Source organism: Cuculus canorus, chromosome 13, assembly GCF_017976375.1.
Source record: "Cuculus canorus isolate bCucCan1 chromosome 13, bCucCan1.pri, whole genome shotgun sequence".
NCBI classification, from domain to species: domain Eukaryota; kingdom Metazoa; phylum Chordata; class Aves; order Cuculiformes; family Cuculidae; genus Cuculus; species Cuculus canorus.
This window is the reverse complement of record NC_071413.1, coordinates 11,105,999-11,133,423: the sequence shown is the minus strand read 5'-3', so window position 1 is coordinate 11,133,423 and position 27,425 is coordinate 11,105,999. Positions and strand designations below refer to the sequence as shown.

The following is a 27,425-nucleotide window of genomic DNA, read 5'->3' as shown; positions in this document are numbered from 1 at the left end:
TGTCGCGGTCCCCGGCCGATGACGCGGCGGCGCGCGGGGATTCCCCGTGTTGTGGCTGCGGGATGGGCGGTGGGCGCTGATGGCGGCTCGCCGGGCAGCGCGGGGCTCCGAGCCGGGGCGCGGCGGCGTGGACGAGTTCACTGTCCCCGCCGAAAAGAGCCGCCTCCTCCAAGGAAACCGCGGCCGCATCGAGGGCTTGTTCGCCGTGCGGCTCGACCTGCCGGGGCCGCCGGGACCGCCGCCCGCAGCCAGGGTCTGGGTGCAGCTGGAGGGCGGCGGCAGCGCCGTGCGCAGCGCCAAGGTGCCACGGGGGACAGGCCGGGGCAAGGCTCGAGGGTCTCGGTGGGAGGGCCCCTCTCGGCCTCGGGGGGCGGGGGGGCTATTGGACCGTGCGGGGAGGGTGCTTTTGGAACCGCGGGACCAGGTTTACGGGCTGGCAAGCCCCTCCCAGTCCCGGGACACGGCTTGGGGGGCAGGGTCGGCGGGGGGCCTCTCGGCCTGTGGGGGACAAACCCCTCTTGGACCGGGTGCAGCAAGGGGGGGCAAGCTTTTGGGCTGACAAGCCCCTCCTGCCCCGGGGCACGGCTTGGGGGACAAGGTTTACTGGCGGGGAGGGAACATGGGTCTGCAGGCGAACAAACCCTTCTCGGACCGGGTGCAGCGGAGGGGGGCGGGTTTGCGGGGTGACAGGCCAGGGCACTGCTTAGGGGGGCTGGTTTGCCCGTGGGGGCGACCCCTCGACCTTGGGGAGGGCTCTTGGACTGCGGACAAACCCCTCTTAGACCGGGTACAGCGGGGAGAGGAGGGGGCTCTTGGAGCAAGGGGGGAGCGGGGTTATGGGCTGACAGGCCAGAGCACGGCTTTGGGGGTTGGGTTTGGCGCTGGGGGGGCCCCCTTCTCGGCCTTGGGCGTGGGGGGGGCGGCTCTATTGGACCGTACACGGTGGGGCGGGGACGGCGGACAAACCCCTCTCGGACCGGGTGCAGCAAGGGGGGGGCGAGTTTTTGGGCTGACAAGCCTCTCCTGCACGGCTTGGCTCGGGGGACGGGGTTTACTGGCGGGGGGGGAACATGGGTCTGCAGGCGGACAAACCCCTCTCGGACCAAGCATGGCGGGGGGGGCGTTCTTGGAGCGAGGAGGGGGAGAGCGGTTTTATGGGCTGATAAGCCCGTCCCGGGACACGGCTTAGGGGACTGGGTTTGGGGTGGGGGGGCGGTTTTGCCGTCGAACAAACCCCTCTTGGACCGGGTACGGGGGACGTTCTTGGAACGGGGAGGGACCGTGTTTACGGGCTGACAAGCCCCTCCCGCCCCGGGTCACGGCTTAGGGGGCGGGTTTGCCGGCGGGGGGGGGATGGGGGGGCTGTTCCGTGCGGGTGGGAGGGGGAAGAGGTGGAGGAAAAGTTGGGTCAGGAGGAAACAGAAACCTCGGCTGATAGGTGCGTTCCAGGTGCCAAGTTGTCTCCGGTGGTGTTGACATAAGCCTAGAGAGTAAAGGGAAACAGCTCGGCTGAGAAGTGCAGGTTCGTTGGTATCGCAGAGCCCCCCCCCCCCCCGCATCTGTGGGGGCTTCAGCAAGGACAGGCTAAGCTTATCTTTGGAGTGCAGTTAGGACAGTGGAAGGATGGGATGTCATCCAGAGGGACCTGGACAGGGTGGAGAAGTGGGGCTGTGCAAACCTCGTGAGGTTCAACAGGGCCAAGTGCAAGGTCCTGCACCTGGGACAGGGCAGTCCGCGGGTTCAGTACACGGTGGTGGATGATGTGATGGAGAGCAGCCCTGCAGAGAAGGACTTGGGGTGCTGATCGATGAGAAGCTCGACATGAGCCCAGTGTGCTCTCACAGCCCAGAAACCAACCGTGTCCTGGGCCGCATCAAAAGAAGCGCGGCCAGCAGGTCGAGGGAAATGATTCTGCCCCTCTGTCCTCTCTTGTGAGACCTCATCTGGAGTATTGTGTCCAGTTCTGGAGTCCTCAACATAAGAAGGATTTGGAGCTGTTGGAACAGGTCCGGAGGAGGCTACGAAGATGATCCGGGGGCTGTAGCAGCTCCCATATGAGGACAGGCTGAGAGAGTTGGGGTTGTTCAGCCTGGAGAAGGCTCCAAGGAGATCTTACAGCGACCTTCCAGTACCTGAAAGGGCTACAAGAAAGCTGGGGAGGGACTGTTCACAAAAACTTGTAGTGAGGGGAGGGACTGTTCACAAAAGCTTGTAGTGATGCAACTAGGGGGAGCGGGTATAAACTGAGGAGGGGCAGATTTAAGCTAGACATAAGGAAGAATTTCTTTACCATGAGAGTGCTGAGGCCCTGGCACAGGTTGCTCAGGGAGGTTGTGGCTGCTCCATCCCTGGAGGTGTTCAAGGCCAGGTTGGATGGGCCTTGGGGCAGCCTGATCCAGTGGGACAAGTCTCTGCCCGTGGCAGGGTGGTTGGAGCTAGGTGATCTTTAAGGTCCCTTCCAACCCAAACTATTCTATGATTCTTCTTCCCAAAGTCAAGAAATTCCTCCGAGTTGATTGGATGTTGCCCTGTTTCACAGTTGCTTTACAGACTTGGCTCACTCTGTGGCATTCAGGAGCTTATTAGCAAAGCTGTCACTGACAGCTCAATGGCACTAATATTTCCTTAATGTCGAAGTTTGCACATCCAGCCTGCTGTGGTCTGCTGGAGCAGAGAGCTTTCTTTTTAACCGACCACTAAGCACATTAAAAGACACCGAGAGGGAGTCATCTGGGCTGTTTGTGTCTCTGATTGCTGTCAAGGATCTTCGCAGAATTGTTTTGTTTAGTATCTTGTACAGCAAACCTTTGAGGGGATCAGCAGTGACGATGAAATTACTCATCCTGGACCTGGCAAGTGTAGCTGCTTGACTGGTAGTGGGTGGTGTGAGCGCTGGCGAGGTTGAAGGTAGCTTTCAAACCCGAAATCTCAATATGCAAGTGTTTGTGTGTGTTTGTTTAAATACACGTACGTATCAGCAGGGAACCTTAGCATGTATTTTCTGACTTCATTCACAGGCTTGGCAGTCTGCTTCCAAAAACTTGATACCGTAACTGTGTAACGCATAAGACTTCTAAGGAAAATATGGATGCTGAGATTTTTTAATTATTTGACTCTGAAATTGACACTAAACCAATTTGCATGTGTATTTGGGCCCAGAGACTCCAGAAACTGCTACTGGTACCATAAACAGCTATTCGTCTTCTCCAGGCATCAGTACAACTTTCTTGTGTATAGAAAGTTAAAGCCTGAGACAAACAGCTTAAGATTTCTATTTTGTAATGCTGATTTTCCTAATAACATACAGAATGTTCCTACTCCAAATACTTTAAATGGCATGGGAGGCTTGACATGTAGAGCAGTTCTCAGACCCTTTCAGGGGGATTATTAATAAGGAAGTATGAACAATTGCACATCTTTATTGTCTCCCTTTAAAAGATTTGGTGGTGATAGCAATTTGTGGTTTGATTCATCAGTCATGTGCAAGCTGTGCATTCTTCAGTGCTACTTACTAAATGTAAAAAAATGTTCCCATATCTTTAGTATCATTTTTTCTAATTGTGTTATTGTCCCGTTGCTCTGCAAAAGCAGTAATATGAAAAGTAATCCTATGGATTTTGTTTCACAAGCCGTTTGTGCTAATATGGTCTTAAAACAGACTGCCTTGATACTTGTGTTGATGTAACTAAAGAGGTGATAGGAAGTGGTGTTACGTTATTCATTACTGTGTTTTGGTTTCCAATTCCATTTAAAAAGGAAGTTTATGTCTGAGAGTAAAGATAGATAATAAAATTTGGTATACTTGGGAGTCTGTGTAAGCTGACTGCTGCTTAGAAGCTATTTTCACTACATTACAGAATTTTAAGCACAGAAAAAGGCAGTTTGGGAAAAAATAATGCTGGCTGAAAGAAGAAATAGTATACTGTATTGACAGAGTTCTGAACCCTGACACATTTAAAACAAGGTAATATAGTGAATTTACATATAGTAACTTCCAGGTGGCAGAAATAGCAAGGGGATTTGGGGTTTTTTTTAGATCTATTAAAAAAACTGGACTATCTGGAGCCATTTGTCAGTATCATCTGCCTTTTCAAAATACTGAGTTTCAAAGCCTCACATGGAAAGCTGGCTTATTGTTGAGCTCTTTGTGTATCGTTTTGTTTGGTGTTATATACCTGTTGTAAGTAGGTGCTCTGACAGTTTAAAAATACAAATGTTAGATTCTCTTATTAACCAAATATATCAGAGTCTAGATGGTGGTTTTGTTGTTTGCTTTTTAGCATGTTGTTCTTACAGGATGTCTTTTGATGGATACTACTGTGGTTACTAGTTATGTTGTGTTGTACCACAAAATCAGTGTCCTTGATTCATGAGTAGTAGATATAGAATAAGTAACACATAATTTAAAAATACAGGATGGCCGCTGCTGTGATGAGCTTTTAGAAATCTTCTTTTGAAGCTGTTTTTAGAAGTTTGGTTCTAGGGACTAGGTAGGATTCTCTAGTGCAAGGCATTTGTGAAGCATATGTTCTCTTTGACCAAACAACGGGAAGGGGCGGAGAGGGAATCTCTTTTGACTTACCTTTTTAAACTGTTTGAGCTACAACTTAAATACTCTATTACTATCACTTTCAAGTAAGCTTATTTATAAGCAATAAGATGTAAAAGAAAGCTAGCCTTCTGTGAGATCTAATTAAAAATCTTTTTGTATATCTGCATTTTATCTCTATTATGTGATTTACTTGCAGTATTCACTTTCTCACATTTCTTATGCTAAATTGGTGTACTTGTCAACTGACCTAACCAAAACTAACCTTATATACTAGCTTTTAACAAATATTCACTCTGCTGTCTTTTTCTCCTTCTAGGAGTTTATTAAGGGACTCTGTGAACCTGAACTAGAAGAAAAAGAGTACTACCCGAAGGACATGCACTGCATCTTTGTTGGTGCACAGAGCCTGTTTCTCAACAGCCTTATGCAGGATACCTGTGCTGATATAACTGTGCTGGAGATCGGATTGCTCAGTATCAAGGGATGTGCAGAAGCTGTTGTTATGGCTCAAAGTCGTGTTCAGCAGTTTGTGAAGCTTTTTGAGAATAATGAAAGCTTATTAGGTGACAATGAATCGGAGATTAAAAAGCAATTCAGACAATTTGTGGAAGCGCATGCAGATAAATATACAATGGATTTACTGATTTTGCCTAGCTCGCTAAAAAGAGAACTCCTGGTTCTCGCACAGACTGAATGTCAAGTGAAGAGCGATATCATAGATCTTACAGGTTCTGAAAGCCTGACGGAGCTTTTAGAGAACAAAGCCTCCAAAGTAATTGCTACAAACAGAGATGGAAGAGCAGGTGGTAAGGAAGCAAGAAATAATGCTGGGACACCTGTAACGGAGCTCACAAAGCAAATGGACACTGTGTTTTCTGATGGTCCTGAAACAAGTTTTGTTCCTATAAATGTTGTGCCTCTGGAGGCAGTGGTGCCTAATGAAAGGCAGTCATATAAAAGAAGATCCTCTGATGAGGAGGAAAGGCTCCATAAAAAGCAGTTCTCTTTGGAAAATGATCAGGAAGTGAAATCTGCTTCGCACAGTAATTCTTCAGACAGCAATGCAGTTATTGATCTGCTTTCATATAGCTGCAATGAATCAAGTGGTTGCCTTAAAGAAGGTGATGATATTAGTGAGGAAATGGAATATAAGATTCTTGTTAACTTTTTCAGAACAATGGGATATTCCCAAAATATTGTAGAGAAAGTTATTGGTATCCTAGGACAGTCTGTGGAACCATTAACGTTATTAGAAGAAATAGAAAAGGAAAATTTAAAACTTCAAAAAGAACGTGAACAGTCATCTCAAAAGCCTAGAACTATCAATCCTCCTCTAGGAGGTAATGCAAATAATTCACAAAAGCTAGAAGACAAAGGTATTTCTAGCAAAAAAAGTCCACTTAAATCCAGTCATACTTCAGAGGAGACAAAAAATGAATATCACAAAATAAGAGATTCACCAAGCACACAAGTTGATGCAGAAGACAAAATGTATATGTTGGTATGCACACCTGCTTCTTCCAGTGGCAATTCAGCTATGTGCTCTAAACAGAGAGACGTTTATTGCACTGGAAGGAATCGCAGTTCAAGCTCAAGTGATGTAGAAACTGATGGTGGTGTACCTTTTGGCACTATAGAAGTTGGAGCATTAAAAGATGTTGATTTTGTAGCCAGAGGGAGCTCAGATGTGCAGTGTACCTCAACTAAGACTAAATTTGCCGTTCGGCAAAAATATGCAGGACCTTCAACTGTAGAGGATAGTCATCCTGGTTTTGAGGACCTGTCAGGACACTGTAGCTCTTCTTCTCAAGTGACGTCTCTCAACCAGCACCTTTCGCAGCCTTCTAGGTCTGAAAATCCTGTCCCAGGCCAGGCATTATCTTCACAAATACATCCCTCAAATCCTGATAAAGAGACAGTGGGACCACATGGACATCATCTGGATCCTTCAGTTACTGGAGTCCAAAGATTTTTGGAATCTCTGAAAAAACCCTACAGACTGGAGTTGAAAAATGAACCTGGTAAACCATATTTAAAACATATCATTATTGATGGAAGCAATGTTGCAATTTCGTAAGTATTGTTCTTTTCAGCTATCTTGCTATTAAAAGTTCAGTGAACTTTCAAATGAAATAGGGACTGAAAGCTTGCTGTGGCATATGTAAAGCTTATTCTAGCTAGCTTTTTGGTGATCCATAGTCCACGTGCACAGCAAGGCACATGATAATGGCTGCGTTGGTAAGTTATGGCAAGGCTCTTAGCATCTCATAGTTTTAAAGTGGAAGCTTTTATATAGTAGTGACATATTTGTCATTTGAGAACATTACACATCAGTGCTTGGGTCGTGTTACTTTTTGCACATGTAGACATGCAACAAAAATATTCCATTCTCCATAAGACTTGAAGAAAGGAAACCTTGCGTCTGTGTGGAAACCTATTCCTCCTGATACCTGAAAGAATGTTTCCAAATGGCAGTAGACAATTGTGGGGCTGTTGGATAATTTTCATAGCTTGGCTGATAGGGCACCGTGTAAACAAACCCTCAGAAACTGGCACAGTTAATACTGAAACGATCAAGAAAACCCTGTCATTGTGATACGGGGATTTTCCATTATTGCAAATATCTTCTAATTCCTTTTTTTTCCTCCAATGTTTCTGTTGTAGGCAACTTTGGAGTGCATTGCCAGTTACAATTTTGGTTTTTAATTTTCTCTTTTTTGTTATAACTAACTGGAAGAGCAAAAACCGGTTAGAACTTACATGTCTTTAAAATTAGTATTTTGTGCTTTTGTCTTATCAAAACTATCCTTGAATTGATTGCCACTCTTTAGTCAGGAATAGACTTGGATTTGTTTGGTTTATACCAAGTAATTTTGGCCAGCGTGTATGTCAAAACCTTTTGTCAGTGTTTGCTATAAAGCATTTTTGTACTTCTAGAATATGAAAGTGAGCAATGACAAATACAGTATTTCTTCTTGATGAGGAAGCAGTAGCTTTTAAGAACAAACTGACTGACTGTCCCTCTGCTTGACTCGTCAATGTAATGATAAGTACTTACCATGAGAATTTGCTATTTAAGATTTTTTTTTTTAGCACTCAGACTTCCTCTGCTTAACACGCATAAACCCTTCCAAGTACAGAAATTAGTTTTTGTTCTGAAACTGTGCTGCTGGAACAAAAATGGAGTACTTATAACAACAGTGATAACAATAGTAATTCTGAGAAAGATCATCTATATCTCTAGACAAAGTGGAAAAGGTTCGACTATTTAAGTGTTTCTTAAATGCTTAAACTGTTTTAAAATATGAATTTTCATCTTGGAGATTGATATGAAGCTCTTCAGGATTTGCAGCTATATTATCTTGTATCTAGTTGTGAGTAGTTCTTGAATAGGATATTTTCTAAGAGTAGGTCAAGAGTACTACCAGTGATCCTATGAATTCTGTAGGATGCTCTTGGACTGAGAAAAAATAAATCTGATGAGTTAAGATACATGTCTTGTATGTGATCTACTTACAGCTATTAGAAGTAAGATGCTTCCCTAAAGAGTGGGCTTAAATGCTTTTCTGGGGAAGAAAATAAACTTTTCCAAGAAAGAAAAGATATGTTATGTACCATAAGAAAACAATATTGAAGCCTGTCCTAGATTGACCTTAATATTTCAGACAGTTAACAGCTGGTAGAGTTTTCTGGAAGTAAAAACAGACCTGCATATGCATATATGCACAGTTGTGTTAATGGGGAAGGAATGGATCTGTGCTTCTAGTTTCACAGAGATAAGTAAGCATGCCCTTAGATATTGTTCTCCTGTGTTTATGAAATATCTGCTTTAGCTCTTAAACATTTCACCAAAGTTTGTAGAATAGCAAAACATCCTTAATTGTCAAGGATAATAAATCACTTTTTGTCAGGGATAAAAGTAACTCCCTTTTCTCTGTAATATGTATGAATTTTATTTGAGAACAGAAATAATAAATTCTATTGTTAATTTTGTGAAGTGCTACTAGAACTTTCACCTTGGGGAATCAGACTTAACTTCTTCCCTTTATGTGCATTCCTTGCGTGATGATTTCTGTTATGATACGTTGCTATTTGCTGATAATTTACGTGAACTGGCAGATGATACCTTGAATTTCCTAAACATGTAGTTCATTCAGAAATGTTTCTGCTCATGTTTTAAACTTAATTCATACAAAAATATATCTCACTTTGCCTGCTTTTTTTGGCAGGCCTCTTGCCTATTTGCACATGTTCCTGCTAGATCACTATTTTTCAGAACAAAAGACCGAAACGTGCATTTTTAAAGATGATTAGCTACAAATGCAGTTTAAGGACCAGGCATCTACTAAGGGAGAAATATTTGCAGTTAGTTCAGAAAGTCTCGGTAGCAGAGACAAGGTGTCAACAGTAAATCTTAAGTTAACAATTTCTGTTTATGAGAAGGAATGTTGGAAGATTCTTAATGTGTAACCTTTCCTACCAAATGATCATTAATTGAAGAAAGCGATAGTCATCCTTATACATTGTTTTCCCCAGGTTAAATGAGTCCTATACTTGGTGCTGGTGAGGCCACATCTTGAATCCTGTGTTCAGTTTTGGGACCCTCACTACAAGAAGGACATTGAGGGGCTGGAGCATGTCCAGAGAAGGGGAACAGAGCTGGTGCAGGGGCTGGAGAACAATACTTAGGAGGAGCAGCTGAAGGAACTAAGGCTGTTTGGTCTGGAGAGGGTGAGGCTTAGAGGAGACCTCGTTGATCTCTACAACTACCTGAAAGGAGGTTGTAGAGGTGGATGTTGGTCTCTTCTCCCAAGTAACAAGCAATAGGATGAGAGGGAATGGCCTTGAGCTGTGCCAGCGGAGATTTAGATTAGACGTTAGGAAAAATTTATCTACCGAAAGAATGGTGAAGCATTGGAATGGCCTGTCCAGGGAAGTGCTGGAGTCTCCATCCCTGGAGGTGTTAAAAAAGCGTGTAGATGTGTCAGTTTGGGACATGGTTTAGTGGGCACTGTGGTGTTGGGCTGACGGTTGGACTGGATGATCTTAGATGTCTTTTCCAACTTTAATCCTTCTGTAGTTCTGTAGTCTTGTTAACTTTAAAGGGAAGCCTGACATGATCATTAACTCTTGTCACTGCTTTAATTCAAGTGCAGAGTTTTGTTACAGTAAATAGGTTTTTAAAGCAAACTTATTTCCACATTGTTCCACTCTGTTATTTAGAAAACAGTGATATTGAAGTGCAAGTCACAACTGAGTCATAAGCTACCTTGAACTTTTAAAAATTATTTCCCAAGCTTGAATTAGTGGAAGAGAAATACAAATTGTTTGGGTCATTTAGAAAATAACAAATACACCACATCCTCTTCTTTTTTTTTTTTTAATATGGAGAGATTTTTTTCATCTCCATATTTCATCTATGGAGGTTTGGATCTTTGGGTTTTGGTTTTTTTTAAGAATAACAAAATACACCTGAAAGCAATGAATTAAAAGATGGTGAATAAACATCTGCTCATCTCTCTGGCTGCGAGACTGCAGTAGGCAGTAGATTCTTAACTTCTTTGAGCACTCCTATCAGTAAAAAAAATCTTTGCGTGTGCCCCTCCAGTATATGTCTATTTATCAACTATATATGTGCATTACTGAAGTTCTCGTGTTTCCTTCATGCACCCCAATGGATTGTCTTGCACACCAGCTGAGGTCCTGTTGCAAAGAGGTTAGCAAAACATAAATTTTCCCTCAAATTATAGTTGGAGTTCAGCATTATATGTTTATAGACACAGAGGCAAGAGGTGACCACATCCCCACTCTGTGGACAGAGAGATTTACTTTAGCCATGGGGTGGAATGTGGTGGTGCAGCTCTGCCGTGCCGGAACACTCTGTGATCTCAGAGTGAGCTGTGCATGTTAAGAGAGAGCTGTCCTGTTGTGTCCTTGGCTTTGTACAAGTGCAGCGAATTGGAGCACTGAGGCACTCCTTGACCACACCTGGAACTCCTGCTGCCTGGGAGGGGCAGTGAGCAGCAATGATCCGTGACTCCCTGACAGCCCCTGGAACACCTCCTGCCTAGATTGTAGCCTGAGCAGGATGGTACCAGAATGCTATGATCCAGAAAGTACTCAAATTGTACAGCTGGTAGAAAATACCAGCATTACCTAACATGGATTGTGACCAGAATGAAAAAATACTAACCGAAGTCAAATACCTTGTTCCTCTAAGTAGTGATCCTAAGTGAGACCCTTTGAGCTCTCCAGGATCACAGTGGGGTGTGACTCAACATCTGCCCCTGAACTGAGATGCCTCTCAGGGTTGGCTTTTCAAGACTTCGAGAGCTGATGAAGCAGAAGAGTGAGGGTGAAGTCGGGTTTAGATTGCACATTGAGGAATGCTTATGTGTTGGAAGTGAGTAATTCACTGAACTTGTGAAGAAGGAAGTTTTGATTATAGGTTAGCCTCTGTGTGTTTATATATTTTTGTGTTTGTGCGTGTGTCTGTAAATCTATGTATCTTTGTGTTTGTACGTGGCTCTGTGTTATTTGGTTTAGGAAACCCTGCAGCAAGTCTTGGGTGAGCCTTGCCATTCTCAAATCTTTAAGTTGCTATTTCGATTATAGCAAATAATGGCAAATTCTGTTGCATTGCTTTGTTAAATTCACTAATGATTAATTGCTATTAAAAACTACACATCCTAACCCTGGGATTTGTCTCTAAACTATTAATAAACCCTGAATTGCTGTTAAATTAAAGCTGTCAACAGTCTATTTGGGAGAATTTGGTGTAGTCAGCAGGATACTAAATCACCCATTTCCTGGTGGGCACACACACCCCACATTAGAGTAGGGCATTAAAAAACTGCCACCAAAATACAGTGTTTTAAAAATCTTTCTTCAAAGAAATTCCATTATTTTGCTTGAAAACGTTAGCTCAGATTGTTGGAAGGAAGGGAGAGGAGGTTCCAATATCTAAAATTATCAGAGACTTCTCACATGTAATCATCGGGAACCAGTTGAACCAAAAGTGTTCTGTTTGGGGACTGTATTTGGAACTACCACAATATTGGATTATGATGATTTTAATCTATAGCTAATAGATTGTGGAAACCATCACTACTGGCTTCTTTTTAAAGCTAAACCTGCTTCTCATTACTCAGCTACCGTAGTGCCCACAAAATTGAAAGGAAACTGAGCTATAAAGCTGGAAAGTGATGTTTCTAGTCTTTTCTTTTGCTGAAGATCTCCTTCCCTTTATAAGATTCCTTATCGATAGCATCTATCTACCTTTTATTTTGGTAAGGCTGTATGTGTAGTTTCAAGCTTCACTTTGCAAGGTTTTGTTCAGTTTTCTTTGTATTCGTAGTAGTAAAACTCGAATTTCCTTTCTCATTCTTCTGCCCCCAGTCATGGTCTAAGGAAATTCTTCTCCTGTCGAGGAATTGCGTTAGCTGTTGACTACTTTTGGAAACGTGGCCACAGAAATATTACTGTATTCGTTCCACAGTGGAGAACAAGACGTAATCCTTCCATTACAGGTGAGGTAAATAGTTTCCTAATGTTATCTTTATTAAACTGAATTATAACTATTTCTTTAGATACTTCTGTGAAGAATGAGTGGAGAAGGAACACTTCATGAAACCTTAAGCATGAGCAGTCTGGCTGCTCAGCATGAGTAATTGGGTTCCATATACAGTATGAGACACTGAAATGCTCTTTAGACTAATTGATGTAACGCAGGTCGAGGCCTTTTTGTTTGGTTTGTGTTTTGTTTGCTCTTTAATTTCTAGTTTCAACCTCCTCCTCCCTATTTTTATAGTTGTGGTGGGTTAACCCTGACTGGATGCCAAATGCCCAAGCTGCTCTATCACTCCCCTTCCTCAACTGGGCAGGGGAGAGAAAATATTAGAAAAGGTTTGTGAGTTGAGATAAGGGTAGGGAGAGATCACTTACCAGTTCCCATTATGGACAAAATAGTCTCGACTTGGGGAAAATTAATGTAATGTATCACCAATCAAATCAGAGTAGGATAATGATAAATAAAACTAAATCTTCAAATGCCTTCCCCCCACTCCTCCCTTCTTCCTAGGCTTTACTCCCTATTCTCTCTACATCCTCCTCCCCAGCAGCACAGTGGGACAGGGAATGGGGCATTGCGGTCAGTTCATCATGCATCTCTGCTGCTCCTTCCTCCTCAGGGGAGGACTCCTCACACTCTTGCCCTGCTCCAGTGTGGAGTCCCTCCCATGGGAGACAATACTTCACAAACTTCTCCAACGTGAGTCCTTCACACAGGCTGCATTCTTCATGAACTGCTCCAGCATGAGTCCTTTTCTTGGGGTGCAGTGCTTCCGGAGCAGACTGCCTTAGCGTGGATGCCCCATTTGCAAAGCAAACCTGCTCCAGTGTGGGCTCCTCTCTCCATGGGTCCACAGGTCCTGCCAGAAGCCTGCTCCAGCGTGGACTTCCCACAGTGTCACAGCCTCTTTTGGGCATTCACCTGCTGCAGTGTAGGGTCCTCCCTGGCCTGCAAGTGGATATCAGCTCCACTGTGAACCTCCATGGGCTGCAGGAGGACAGCCTGCCTCACCATGATCTTCACCACAGGCTGCAGGGGAATCTCTGCTCTGGTGCCTGGAGCACCTCCTCTCCCTCCTTTGCTGACCTTGGTGTCTGCAGAGTTTTCTCTCGCATAGTCTCACTGCTCTCTGTGTTGGTGTTTCCACAGCAGCTTTTTTTCCCTTTCTTATATACATTATTGGGATAACATATCTAAGAATTTATGTGCCAGCAGCAGAACCGTCTGGGAGCTGACTGGCATGGGCTCTGTTGGGCATAACAACAGCTTCTCACAGAAGCCACCTCTGTGGCTCCCCTGCTACCAAAACCTTGTCACGCAAACCCAGTACAATGATATTAGCAATTCTTCAGCTATCAATATGTCATTTCTGTAGGTTAATAGGTACAAAAATAGCCTTGCTTCTCTGTTAATTGTATCTCAGACTAAATGTTAAACCTATAGATAGCTTTTGTTTTTAATAAGTTGTTTCATGTTTTAACAGAGCAGGATTTCTTAACACAGCTCCAGGATGTTGGAATATTGTCTTTAACACCTGCAAGGATGGTCTTAGGAGAAAGAATTGCTGCTCATGATGACAGGTATGGAATACATGTAATTTTAAAGTATTTTTTTAAATCTGACTAGTGGTTGTAATAGCTTGTGGTTTCGTGAGTGGTTGTATTGGGCAGTTCTTCAAATGTGTAGACAGAAGCTGTGCATCCAACTTGAGACCGAGCTCTACACACCAGGTTTTTTTACTGCCCTAAGAAACATTTTTATACTTCATTCTTTAATAATATTGTATATACTGTTTTCAGAAATTTATGGATAATGGCAGATTTAACAAAAAAAAAAAAATTTGATCCATTTCAAATGTCATCCTATGCATTGAGAAAGAAATTAGTCCTCTAATAATGGTTTTACACCTTCATCAGTCTATCCCTGAACTGTGTTTTATGTTTTGGGAGCACTAGCATGAATCAAGCACTGATCTATTTTGTTTGGCTTTTTTTTCTGGATCCCCTTGTGGCATATAGACATAGATATGTATTTGGAGGAATGTATTTGTAACAATGTGTAAGCATCAAAGCTCAACTTTGAGATGTGAGGATTGTCTTTCAGTGAACAAGACAACATTAAGCTTTAGAGGTTTCTGTTGGGAATTGGGGGGGGGGGGGGGTTCCTAGTGCTTACATTGCTATTGCCAAATTTTCCCAGTCTTGAGACACAGCTTAAAATGCATATTGCTCAAGTTTTTCTCCACAACCAGCTTTCCTAATTCTGCATGAATGAGCAGTTTGCAGCTTTGAAATTGTTTTGCTGGTAGCTGCAGTTTGCTGGATTTCAATAATCATTTGTACTTTATTTTTCTGACTACAAAATTGTCAGCTTTTTTGCATCATGGGCTTGCATGTTGTTGTTAGATTGCACAGTCGTGTACCTGATTGCAAAATTTGATACACAAAAGATGTATAAAGTAGACTGTGTTTCATTTGTCTTCCTTGTTAAAATATAGCAACTCTGATCTCATGCCGTTGTGGCCAAGAAGGCCAAGAGGATCCTGGGGTGCGTTAACAAGAGTGTGGCCAGCAGGGTGAGGGAGGTTCTCCTCCCCCTGTACCCTGCCCTAGTGAGGCCCCATCTGGAGTCCCGTGTCCAGATCTGGGCTCCCCAGCTCAAGACGGACAAGGTACTACTGGAGAGACCTCAGTGGAGACCACGGAGATGAGGGGACTGGAGCATCTCTTTTATGAGGAAAGGCTGAGAGACCTGGGTCTGTTCAGCCTGGAGAAGAGAAGACTGAGAGTGTATCCTGTAAATGTTTATAAATCTGAGGGATGGAATAATTTCCTGGTAATCAAATGGCTCATTTTCATGCAAATAGATTACTCTTGGATGGCAAGATGTTTAGTTTTCTAGGTCTTTGGACAATTTTGAGCAAAGCAGACTATCTTACCGGTCTTTGAAATTAATTTCACAGGTTTTTATTACAACTTGCTGATAAAACTGGAGGTGTTATTGTGACTAATGATAACTTCAGAGAATTTGTGACAGAATCGCTAGCCTGGAGAGAAATTATTCAAAAAAGGTAATTACTCAGCTTCTATGATAGTTTAAAGGGATATCTGTCCTTACAGTTGTAGTCTCTCTGTGTTCATGTGGGATTTTTTTATTTTTAATTAATATGTGATGCAATTCCAGTAAAGCCCAACAAAGTACTGTGTTTATTTCACCGCTTTGATTCATGGCCTTCTAATCATGTGTTGAGTAGTGTAATGTCCCAATTACTCCTATATTCTCTTATGTATGTTTGTTGATTCCTCAAATAAATAGGAGCTTGGTGTAGCAGCCAGTTTCTATAGCTTCTGAAGCTTGGTGTTAGATCCCGTTAGAGTACGTGCTGTGTGATCTATTCTCACAGACTTTCTTGGTTTACATTTTACTTCTTCAAGGAGACACGATAGGCGAAGCAGACATACCGTGTCACTTAAGCTTTCAGAATCAATCAATCTTTATTGTAGTAAAACAAATCAGCGAAGCTAAACAAAATAATGAATACTTGCAATATATCCCTGTAGCCATTTCCCTTCAGTTGTTGAGTGTCCTTTGGGTTTAGATGGGTTCACTTAGCTATCAAATATCCCTGCTTCAGCTTGTGGATTCTTTGCAAGTTATAGTTTTTTTCCTGTGCAACTAGTTATTTTTTGTTTGGTTGGGTTTTGTTGCTTTGTTTGCCTCCCCCTTCAGTTAAATGAGGTCATTTTACTATGGTCTTCTGTTGCCCAAATTTTCCACTAATCCCTCAGAATCTTCCTGACATCTTTTGAGGGTTCATCTGCTACAGTAACTGTAGTCTGTATAGGTTTAATGAAATATATAATTGAAAACTCTTGTGGTTCTCATAGTATCATGCGACTGATGTTGGCTAATCATGTAGTTCTTTACATTATTTCTTGTGTGAATTCTACCCAAGACAAGTTCTGTTCTTCTACAGAACTTTCGCAAGAATACTTAGTACGTCATTCTGAGTCTGTGGGTTTTTAAGGGTTTGTGCTATTAGTTTTACTTCTCGGGAGATTCCACTGCACCAAACTGTCTCCTTACAGACAAATTTTAGTTGAACTGGTTTTCTTCAATGCAGCCTGTTCCAAAATGATTCCAGAAAAAAAATAGTTTGTCTAAACAGTAAAAAGCTAACGCTATGTTTGCTAGTTATGTGGGTTCCTGGTGAGATATATGTTTTAGCTAAGTGGTTGAAGACCCTTACAAGGAAGGGGAATTTGAACAACCAGAGAATCTTCTCTAATCACATAGAAAATTCCATCGTGGTGTCTCTGCAAAACTTTGCAGTCATCCAACACTTGATGTCAAAAAAAAAAAAAAAAAAAAAAGAGGAAAGCTCAGTGTTCTGCTGTGCAATGGGAACAGTTCATGTGTGCTCCCATGAAATTATTTTGACAGTGAACGCTGGTTGCATCTAAAATGGGTTACTTCTTAAGCCTTGGCGACTCATGATGTGGTGTGAAGTATCTGCTAAGGCATTTTGTCCTGTGCTACAGAGGTGAAGGGCAGTGAGGGTGTAATATATTATTTGTAAATGGTATTGACAGAACTCTCTTTCAGGTTGCTCCAGTACACTTTTGCTGGTGATATATTTATGGTTCCTGATGATCCTTTGGGAAGAAATGGACCTAGATTAGATGACTTCCTTCGAAGCGAAGGCCATTCTAGGTATAAGCACTGTTTTCACTTTTGTTTGAGACAGTTATGATTTCAGGTATGAAATAGACTGGTTTTGTGGTTCACTTGAGCGCTTGCTTAGATCTGTGTTGTAAAGGTACAGTAAAATTAAGAACACTGTCGGATGTAGTAGCTTAAAAGAAACATGTTTTTCTTATTACTTCAGTCTGTTCAGAAACTGCTGGTGACATTTGCATCTAATCAAGATCTCTTTCAGAACTAAGATAAGAAAGACAGTAATTTCCTCTTGATGGTGGTGGCTTTCGTATGAAGATGGCCCAAACTGTGTTAACATCACATAAAGCTGCCGGTGGTTTGGTTACTCGGGTAGCTTGGTATCATGTTAATTACAGGGATATTATTGAACACACTTTTGTTGATCTTTCAGTCATAGTGGAACAACAGGTGCTACAAAAGAAACACTCTACACTCATATGCTTTATCACAGGAGAGGCATTTCATCTAAACGCCTGAGGGTACTGTACTGTTAGGAACACAGTTTTTGGGAAGCATTTTTATTAAATGCTTTTTTGTTTGGTTCATAATTTTAAGTTTTAATAAACATATATTGTTCCTTTGTGTTCATTGTACTTTTTAAAAGTGCATATATTCAAAGTATGAATTTGCTTTGCATTAGGTGCAGAGACTTGAGAATGTGTTTGCTCTTTTGCACAAGAAAACAAGCTGCTTTTTGCCCTTCTTTCACCAAGTTAGGAATTATAAATGCTAAAGGTAGTGAGAAGTATTGAGAGAGTTTTTAGAAACACTTTGAGAAAGTATTCAAGCTTTAATGTGACACCTTTAGAAGATATCATTTTAAACACTGTGTTTTAGTGTCTGCGTCTGAGAGAAAGAAAGTGAAAATGGAGTGTGTTCTGAGAGGTAACTGTGGTGACTGTAGAAATGGAAAGACATTCTTTGGAGGAGGTTCTAAACAAGCTTGGTTTCCTGTCTCTAAATTTAAAACGGGAGCTAGGTTTTGGGGTTGTAGGGTGTGTGGTGAGGTTTTTTAAGACAAAGGTGCCGGTGTGAAGGGTTTATTTTGTTTCTTCCTTGGGACTTTTCTCCTTAAGTTAAATGATGCAGAAAGCATAAATAGGACCAGGAATAAGATCAGAAATTAGAAGGATCTTGAGCAATTAGAGAGCCTTTTCATGTTGAATAATGGGAGGTGTCCTAACCTAAATGCTTTTAAAATGGAGCTCTGTTATTTAGATGCAGATGTACATTTCCCTTGGTGGTAGGAATCTAGACAGTAGCATGAGTTACAGTTCACATTTCTGCGTTACCTGGTAGCATCTGAATTGGACTTGGCCTAAATATTGTAGTGCTACCAGTTTCAGAGTAGCAACAACTCTTCAAATGTAATCTCAATAATTAATGAAGAATGTTCTGATTCTGAATTGCTGAAAAACTTGCCCTGTTAAGGCTATCATATGAGGGAAACAAGGCCACGATCTAAATGAGAGCGCAGCTCACGGTCATGAGCACAAGTAGATGAGGAACAGTCTTGTGGAGCATCTGGAAGCCCTTTGGTCTCTCAGTATTTTCGCATGTTCTGAGTCAGTGTACGTTTGTTCATTGTATTTTTTTATCCATGTAGCTCAATAGTACTCATATTGATACTTCCACGAAATAAGCTTTGAATGTTGTTGCGTTCTGTCAAGTACAGTACTCATGATGCATTTGAACTAGTCCTAGAAAATGTTAGTTAATATTAGTCATGCCAGATTCAGATGGAAATCTGGTACAACTATGGCTTTTGTTTCATCTTGAAAAAAATGCTTATAACTTGACTCCAGGAGTTATACAAGTTTTTCTGTTCTGTGTTTGTGCAGAATCAGTTAGCATCTCCTTTACTTTATTTAATCAAAATTGTAATTTTTTTCCATAGAGATTTTTGGTCAGCAAAAAAGGCTTTACAGAGCAGCAGACAACGTTCTTCTGAGACACCTGACCTCATGCCAGTCCCCAAACCAACCAGTAGCAGTCAACAGCCTAAAAACAGAGTACATAGCGACCGTTCATCGACATGGCTTCCACTGGAAACAAACATACAGACTCATCTAGCAATTCCACCACAGAGATCTGCCTCAGAAACAGTTCAGCTAAGAGATGCCCTGATAAAAATTTTTCCTGATTATGAGCAAAAACAGAAGATTGATAAAATACTAGCTGACAATCCGTTCATGAGAGACCTTAATGCACTGTCTGCCATGGTGCTTGACTGAATATTATACAGGGGTTTTACATCACAACTGATTTGACTAATTTTGAACATAAATGTGAAGAAATGTTGCTGTGTGGTGTTAATTTTGTGAACATTGAGAACTTAATTTTATTTGTATAAATAAAGATAATTTTATGTATGTTCTGTTGCTAATAGTTGCTAGGTTTTGGTTAATTAAAACCTGCTGCTACTACAGATTTGTAGTAATATTTTCTATGAAAAAACTCTTCTGCTTCACTTGAATTGCTTACTAAAGCAGTAGCAGTTCTAAAGAACTGTTATCAGTTTAAATAGTGTTAGCACTTTTTTAAAACCCCTTTCCTCAGAAGTGGCTTAAGTGACTCCTACAGCTTCATTCATATTATCCAGATGTATAAATAACATACTATAATAGAAGTCGTGCATGTCTCTGATATTGTTCGTGTCTGTATCTAGACTATAGGTTCTCTTAAAAAACCTGTGCACTACTACTACCTCTTCACTTAAGAACTTTGAAATATATCTCCATGGAAATAAAACAGCCCCTTCCAATATTTTCTGATACAAAGACTTCTATGTAGTGTAAATCTGAACTTGCTTTCCTTAAGCCTGTATCATTTTGGAAACGGGCTATACTCGTAAGGATCTGTGGACATCACTTTTGAACATCACTGCATGGGAGCAGTGTATTGTTGAAGTCCTGTCACAAGGTGGCAATATGCATCTGTTGGTTTGTAATGATCAACAGGAAGGCTTCTGACCTTCTGAAGTGCTCGTTTAAAGAAAGATTAAATGCAAGATGTAACAGTAACTGTAAGAGTGTTATGGATAAGATTTTATATTGTATGGATAACTTGGGGAATACTAAGCAGCCTTCTCATAGTATGGGCAGCTAAGAAGCCTTGTACATACAGGTAAAATCATAGTGCCCAGGGAATGAAAACCCATAAAACCTATTTACCTGTTCATCCAGGCTGAAAAATACTAAGTTATAGTAGAGGGAGGGTTTAAATCAGGGAGTGTAAATTCACAAGTCTTCTCAATAGAAGGTATTTGTAATGCTTTAAAAGATCTGTCACACCTTACTGGTTTCTAAACTGGAAAATCTTCTGACCATCAGTACTCCTTCAAAATAATTTTAGTATCTTTAACAGTCTGCACCGTTACCTGTTTGACTTTGTCGTGCCTGTTCTAAATCTGAATGTTGTGATAAGCTGCTAACAAAATGTGGTGCTGTTTATCTGGGAATGGCATACTGTCTTGTGTGGAGCTAATATGCAGCAGTTAACAGTCAGCTTCACCACTTTAAACCTGTTCTGGGATCAATCTCAAATGTAAAGTGGGAAAAAAAGGAAGGTAATTTGTGAAAGCTGAACAACAGGACCACTTTTAAGAGCAGGGTTAGAGTGAAGGTTACTGTGTGTCTGTGACTGTACACAAAGTCTCTTTATACCTTCCTCTTAAGCAGTATCTGATGCTTAGTGTTCACATTAGTAAAAATTAAACTAAAGAAAATGTGGCTGAAGAGCCCATGTTAAACTTCGGATGTACTAAGCCTTACCATAAAGCATAAGAGCATATTTCTCTCCAGTAGGAGTTTCCTGAATTCTGATATATCTGCTTAAATGTAAAAGAGCTGGAATACACTGAAGAAACGAGGGGGTTGTCTTACATGGCCGTTTCACACTAATAGTGAAGTCAGAAACAGAAGGCAAAGTCTTGCTCTTTCCTTAATGGGAGCAAACTGGAAGATGATTGCAGCAAGAGCAAAAGAGAAGTATTAGGAATAGCTACTGGAGCATCTCAAAAATACAAGTAAGGACAAAGAAAGGTTTTGAATATGTTTCTACATACAAAAAGACAAATCTTTTTTTTTTTCTGTATAAATGAGTGGGCTACTCATTAATCAGGTGGGCAGAGTCAGTCTAACCAGCACGTTTGCCAAGAAGCGGTGCTTACCTGCCAGTTGCTAGGTGAGCACAAAATTCTGTCCTTTAGGCAGGTTCCTAAAGCTGGTTGTCACCGACTGGAGTTGATTTTAATGAGTAGTAAAGGAGTGAACTATGACCAGTGAAGGGCTTTTCCTGAGCAGAGATAGGATCCCAAGGAGGAAGTGCTGGTGAATAAGATAATTCTTAGTTCTACACTGGAGTAAGACATGGGAGCTGTGGGTCAGCATCTTAATTCCTAATAAGCTCTTCTAGAGGCAGTCAGGAGAATCAAGGCGCCAAGAGCAATACGATCTATTCCATGTCTTCTTAGTATATTGGTATACTCAAATCTGAAACCAGCTGTGCAGTACAGTAGTACAGATAAAAAAAATATGGGGTTAGTTTTGTTTGTTGGTCACAAGAAGATAAAAATTGGAGCATGACTCTGCAGGGCAGCAAAAGATAGATACCGCGTTGATTACTATCTAGTGTGGGAGACATGGTGAAGTATGTAAACTCTACTCTCTGGCAGTGGATTAGGGAACTGTATTAATGCTAGTATGTGCTGGTGTGCTGTTCGCTTCTTGCTAAACATCCAGTTTGAAAGGAATTAAAGAGGAATGTAGCATCAACTATTACTTTTTCATGATGCAAGAAGCCAAGGTGGGAATAGTAGCCATCTAAAACCTGTAATCTTGCCACCTTTTTGCACATAAAGGGCAGACTTGACAAATTCATTTATTTTGGTGGCAGAAGCAGGGCATTAAAGCAAGCTGTCACAGCTAAAATTCACATAAAACAATACAAAGTGAGGCCAAAGGCTTTTTGTTTTCTCTTTTTCTCCTTGTTTGGGTCCTGTTGTCCCTTCAGCTTTGAGTTTTAAACAGTGCATCTCTGTTAGCAGGGAAGATGACAAACAAAACCAATAAGGTCTGAATTTTCCCTGAGGGAAAGGGGTGGAGGAACACCCCGGGTGGCATCTCAGCTGCGCTTAAAACAAAACTATCAGTATCTTTCGGTTTTGTTTTCACTTGTTCTTAGTTCCCTATTAGCTTTCTTGCTGTAAGTATGGCTGTTCATAAAATCCATAAACAGCCTCTTTCAGTGCTCAATAGAAATAGCACTGATGAAACACAGTAGCCTAGAAAGCTTTCTTGGACCCAACAGAACAAGATTTTTGTTTGTTGGGTTTTTTTTTATGTCAGAGAAAATATGCTTTCTCATGCAAGAAAGTTGGTCTGTACTTCTCCTTTATCAACTGTACAAAGTCCTCAGAGTGGAACGAGCAGAGGAAAAGGTCAAGTGTAACTCCTAATGTGGCCAGAGTGTTCCTGATCCCCAGAATAAAATGAGGTGGTATGTATCCCTAACAGAGCTTTCAATTTATTGGTATTTCCCCTGAAACGGAAAGATAAAGGAATATTTCTTTGACCTTGCTCAGGACTCTCCTGTTATCTAGGATAAGATATTCATAATTCCAGGTATGTACAACTACTTTTACCTGAACAGAACAGTCCTGGGTTTACCTGTGATAGTAAAAAAATTGCCAAAGACCCAGCAATAAGCCACAAAACCCCCAAAAAATCCTGGCTATATGTATAATCTGGCTCCCTAGTAAACGAACAAAATATCATAATCACCTGAGTGCTTTCAAGTAGTTGTCTATATGGTAACTAATGTGTAACTGTGGTCAAGTTCTGCTACGATCCTTGTGTAATAAACTGTGTAGTTTAGATATCCCAGGTGCTCTGGATTTGTCAGATCGGGACCAGCAGGATCCAGCTCTAAGCAATGATCTTAGAGCTCTCTACTTTGTTTCCTGCATTGCTCCTGATTCCAGACAGCTCACAGTTCAATTATATCATTGCATCCTGTGCTAGCAGAAGGAGCGTACAGTGAGTGACATGGTTCTGCTGGAAAGTCCTGCACTGATGGTGAGACTGAACGTGTCATTCCTGCTGAACCTGAGCTAATGCCATGAAGTGTCACTCATACAGTTTTTTCCCAGTGTGCCCCAAAATGTAGTATTTGGCTTTTTTTTCCTACCAGTGCCTTGTGTTTTCCAGGCACCTTTCCCACCATCTTGGAAGACAGAGTTGACTGAACCTAAGGAAAAAAGCGTATCAGTTTAAAAATGTGAGATATACTGTTGTATTGCTTGTAAAATATTATTTCCTAATGCTATATCGTATGAAGAAAGAAAAATGTGAGAAATTGTCAAAATGATGTGATACGGGGGAAAGCTGTTCTTCACTGTAAAAAGTTAACATGAAAACCTTAATATGAGTAAGTAAAAATCTCTAGGAAGAGGCTGTTAGAGAATTGAACAGGTATTTTTCTACAGTCACACAGGAGCACTACATAGGTCTGTTCACAAGTTTGCTGAGGACAAGAGAGTGCTTATGGTAATGCACTGAGTATGTGGAAAGTGCCCATGTGTTCTTTTTGCCTGTGAAAAAATACTGATTAATGATAAGCTAACAATGTAATTCCGAATCACCTTTTGTTTAACACAGAGAATGAGCATGCAGAGGGTCAATTTGTAGCGCATCTTTTACTACATAACTCTCATTCTTTTTATAGACAGATAACGAGACAAAGCTTAGATTTGAACGGGTGGGAAATGTGGAAGAAAAGGGCTTTAACCTGAGAAACTACATAATTGTCAAGGAGAGTATCTTTTTTCTTATCAACTAAAATGTTCCACAGGGTGGCCGGCATAATCATTCGCATTTTTAGAGACACAGGGAAGAATCACCCTGTGTAACTCTGCTCAGTATGACAGATGGAAATGGTGACCAAGCTCCCAAGCCTCACTGCGGCAATGAGCTCCTTGGTAGATCCCTCCTCATCCCACCACGGTGTCTATCCTGCCTAAACAGATGCACAGGGCTGATGTGAAGATTTTCCTCAGCTGGCTCCATCATCATCCAGCTCTGCTGCTGTGGAAAATGATGCCTCGGAAGGTGTACGTCTTGTTTCAGCTCAGGTGAGCTGTGGCAGAGAGGGAGGGAAAAGGGCCGTGAGGAGGCAGGAAGGCTGGGAGGGTGGCGGACACAGCGTGAAGGGGAATGGCAGCCTGGGCAGCACTTGTGCTAGTTTTCTGGCCCAGTTTTGCAGCCAAAGCAGGCAGGGTGAGAGCACATGGGTGTGAGACAATGAGGGGAGAGGGGATGGTGGGGAAGATGGAGGAGCGCCAGGCAAACCTCTGCTTGGTGGCAGAATGTATGGTGACAGCAAAGCGCTCAGCTGGGTACGGGGCAGCTCTCCTGTAGGAGCTGAGCTTAAATCCCACTGCTCTGCTTGCACCGCAAGGCTTGACACAGCTTGACATAGACTCATAGAAGAGTTTGGGTTGGAAGGGACCTTAAAGCTCATCCAGTTCCAACCTCCCACTGGCTTAGGCTGCCCAAAACCCATCCAACGTGGCCTTGGACACGTCCAGGGATAGGGCAGCCACAGCTTCCCTGGGCAATTAAACACCAACCGTTATATATGACTATAGAACTCGAGGCAAGGGGAAACTGCAGCTGTTTTAATTGTTCAATGATTTAGCATGCTATGGCAGATAATTGATCTGATGGAGTAATCACATTAATATTTAGAATTTACTATGCATTTTACATGCACTCAACTGTCAGGAGACTTATATGGATTTGTTACTTCAGTTGCTGTTATCCTTGTTTTAAAACAAGAGGGTTTGGCTGTGGATGTTCGGAGTGGTCAATCACACACTGAATGCATCAGGATTAGAAGAGGATTCTCTTATTTCTGTTCCTGTTTTAATGAACTGTTTTAATGAATTAATGTTTGAATGTCAGCATTAAACTGAGATGGCAAACTGCAGGCAGCCCACTGCACTGAACAGCTTACATATGAAGTGAGAGGTATCAAAGAGGTCAAGACTGTGTTTGTGTTTTTAAATAATTGCTAAAATTATTTACATTTTTTTTAATTATTTATTTAATTTTGATTGTTTAAAAAGCAATCAAATTAGTTTCCTGTTAGAGCTATGACTTAATGGGCCAAATGCTGCGTAAAAGCTGTAGTAAAGGAGATGGGATTGTCTGTTTTACCTCAGTGTACAACAAGGCTTCTGTTCATATTAACTGGTTTATCAGAACTGTGTGGCAGAGATTTGGAGGGATTTGTTTTTCTGGTCCTGAATGACTGAGCTACTCTTCAAAAAAACTGTTAAGTATTATGTTTTTATACCAAAACAAATGTTCATGCTTGGACTTATACAGGCCTAGAATAATCACTTCAAAGTCACCCGATTACTTAATCAGGCAGAGACAGAACCGCAGTGTGATTTTGGGGCTTTGTTTGTTCTCAGTTTTACAGGGAAACGGCCTTTTCTCTTGGCACTCGGTCAGACGGTAGCTAGAGGCTCCTTTAAGCTCCCTGGAGCCTTCGTGTGTGTATGAACACGCTGCTTGAAGAACTTGTCTTCTTTCACGTATGTGTCTCCTAGTCGTGCACGTTTGCTTCTTAGATGCTGGTGTGACAATCCACTTATGTTATAACGAGTGTTTCTTTCCCTAAGGTCTCCTCCTAAAGTCTGCTTTGTGCCGTTTAGTATCTGGTGGGTGAAAAAAACACAGCTAGAAGCAACGTTCTGAGTGGAAAATAACGGGGACCGTCCCTTAGGAGTGAGTGAGGTGACATTCTCCTCTCCCTCCCTTTAACATTTTATAGAAAGTCTGTCTCCAGGATAAAGCCCTGAGACTTTGACTCCGATTCCTGGTGTGAAGACGAGTACAAGATTTCTGAGATAAATTCAACACCATGAAAGGATTTTTTTTTCTCTAAGTTTTTAAGGTAGGCATTATGTAATGTAAATTTTTTATTATTATTTTTTTTTTTCAGTTTTAAAACATGCAAAGTGACAAACGAGCTCTATTACTCAGTGCTAGAGCTGCTGGTTTTCCTTTCACTGCCATATTAGGGTGGTTTGTAGTCTGGAAGAGAATTTCTGAACTGCCTTTTGCAACAGCAGAGAAAGTGCCTGAGAAAGTTCCATGAAAAACAGTGACTCATACAGTGCCTTTCTAACACTGACAGTGTTTCCTTCTGTCTCGCAAGCTTGCAGGCTGTGTTTGATATGAGTGCCTTTCTTGCTGGAATTTGTTGTAGCTGCATCCAATGCTATTTTTAGATCTGGGCCTGATTTATCTTTGAGATGGCTCTGGTTTATTGGGAAGCTGGGAGCTCTGCTATAATTCATGTCTCGGACCTGTTATTTTCATAAATACAGTTTAAAATAATAATTAATTTGCAGATTCAAAGCCTATTCGAGGCAGTATAAACTCCGGTAGAGTATTCTGGTATTTGGAGGAGTCTGGTTACAAAACTAGATGTGTCGTTGATACGTTAATTTTCTCTCTTTTATCACAGACTGTAAACTCCAGGGCCTTCCAGCAGTGAAACTCAGGATGTTCAAAGAATCTATAGCTCCCCTGACTGCTCAGTGTTGTACAGACACATTGGTGTGTAATTCTATGCGTACAGTGGAAATCCTGCAGTGCTCAAATGAAAGGGACAAACACCTGATAAAATAAAAAACAGATGGATTTTAGATATGTACTTTTTTTACCTGTGTATATGTATGCACTTCTGTTTAGAATGTCATTCCATTGTACTGTTGAAACTGCAGCTGTGCGTGACAAACTAATTTTTGCTGTCTGCCTCATGGCTAGTTAGATTCTGTAAGATTGCATTATATCATTCTAAATGGCTAATTCAAAGGAAGCATTTTTTAAGAGGAAACTGGTTTTGAATACATTGGTTCCTCTTTTCAGTCTTCACTTGTGTACCTTTTTAACTCTTTCAGGGATTATACTTTCAATGTAAATAAAAAACCTAAAATATTACATATTTTTAATAAAAAAAATTAGAAACTGTGGTCCAAAGACATCAGAGTTCTGCTGAAATATACCAAATTAAGTTTTCTTGTCTTATAATTTACGACTAAGTATTGGAAACATTGTGATTCAAATCCAAAATAATGTATAATTTTTCTCTCTGGCTGTTGAATGACCCTACAATATTTGAAGTATCAAGCCTTATTATTATTAATTTTAAGAGAAAAACTTTGCTGAGCAGAATATTATTCAGAGGCCATTAGTAAAAAGTAAAAGCAGACGAATGAAAGGCTGGTTTGCGTGTGTTTTGGTGTAGAAATGCACACACACACTCTTTTTAAAACCAATGTTAAAGGTGAATCCAAGCTGTTAGCATTTCGGTTCTTTAAATTTTTATGATTATTTTGACAGTCAAAAAGTTTAAAACAATTTCTGGGATGAAATACCAGTATTGACATTCCTGTAGCAGTAGAGGGAGCCACGCGTTAATGCTTCAATTTAAATGTAAACAGTTGCATGCTTGGCCTCCAAAGATAAACACAGAATGTTTTGGGATGATGTATGAACATCATAAGTG

General features: G+C 41.4%; 1 protein-coding gene across 4 annotated transcripts; it reads left to right on the top strand.

Moving 5' to 3' along the window:
- On the top strand, nt 1-26,936 carry N4BP1 (NEDD4 binding protein 1). Of its 4 annotated transcripts, XR_008452024.1 has the most exons (10): nt 1-301; nt 4,869-6,625; nt 11,951-12,081; nt 13,606-13,702; nt 15,085-15,192; nt 16,728-16,835; nt 18,739-23,973; nt 25,321-25,443; nt 25,531-25,805; nt 26,382-26,935. XR_008452024.1 is itself a non-coding variant. In XM_054078724.1 (7 exons), exons 1-7 carry the CDS (start codon nt 80-82, stop codon nt 19,073-19,075), a joined length of 2,760 nt encoding a protein of 919 aa, XP_053934699.1. In that variant the 5' UTR covers nt 1-79; the 3' UTR covers nt 19,076-25,011. The 4 variants fall into 4 exon arrangements, 1 of the variants encoding a protein (XP_053934699.1); XR_008452023.1 differs by having other exon boundaries at nt 25,321-25,805; nt 26,382-26,936; XM_054078724.1 differs by lacking the exons at nt 25,321-25,443; nt 25,531-25,805; nt 26,382-26,935 and having other exon boundaries at nt 18,739-25,011.
- The last annotated feature ends 489 nt before the right edge of the window (nt 26,937-27,425 follow it).

What these genes read in the sequence shown, in the direction of transcription:
- N4BP1 (XM_054078724.1), top strand. Translation starts at nt 80, where the DNA reads ATGGCGGCTCGCCGGGCAGCGCGGGGCTCCGAGCCGGGGCGCGGCGGC. An exon ending in GCGCCGTGCGCAGCGCCAAG is followed by an intron (nt 302 to 4,868) that starts GTGCCACGGGGG and finishes TTCTCCTTCTAG; the next exon opens with GAGTTTATTAAGGGACTCTG. An exon ending in CGAAGCGAAGGCCATTCTAG is followed by an intron (nt 16,836 to 18,738) that starts GTATAAGCACTG and finishes TTTTTTCCATAG; the next exon opens with AGATTTTTGGTCAGCAAAAA.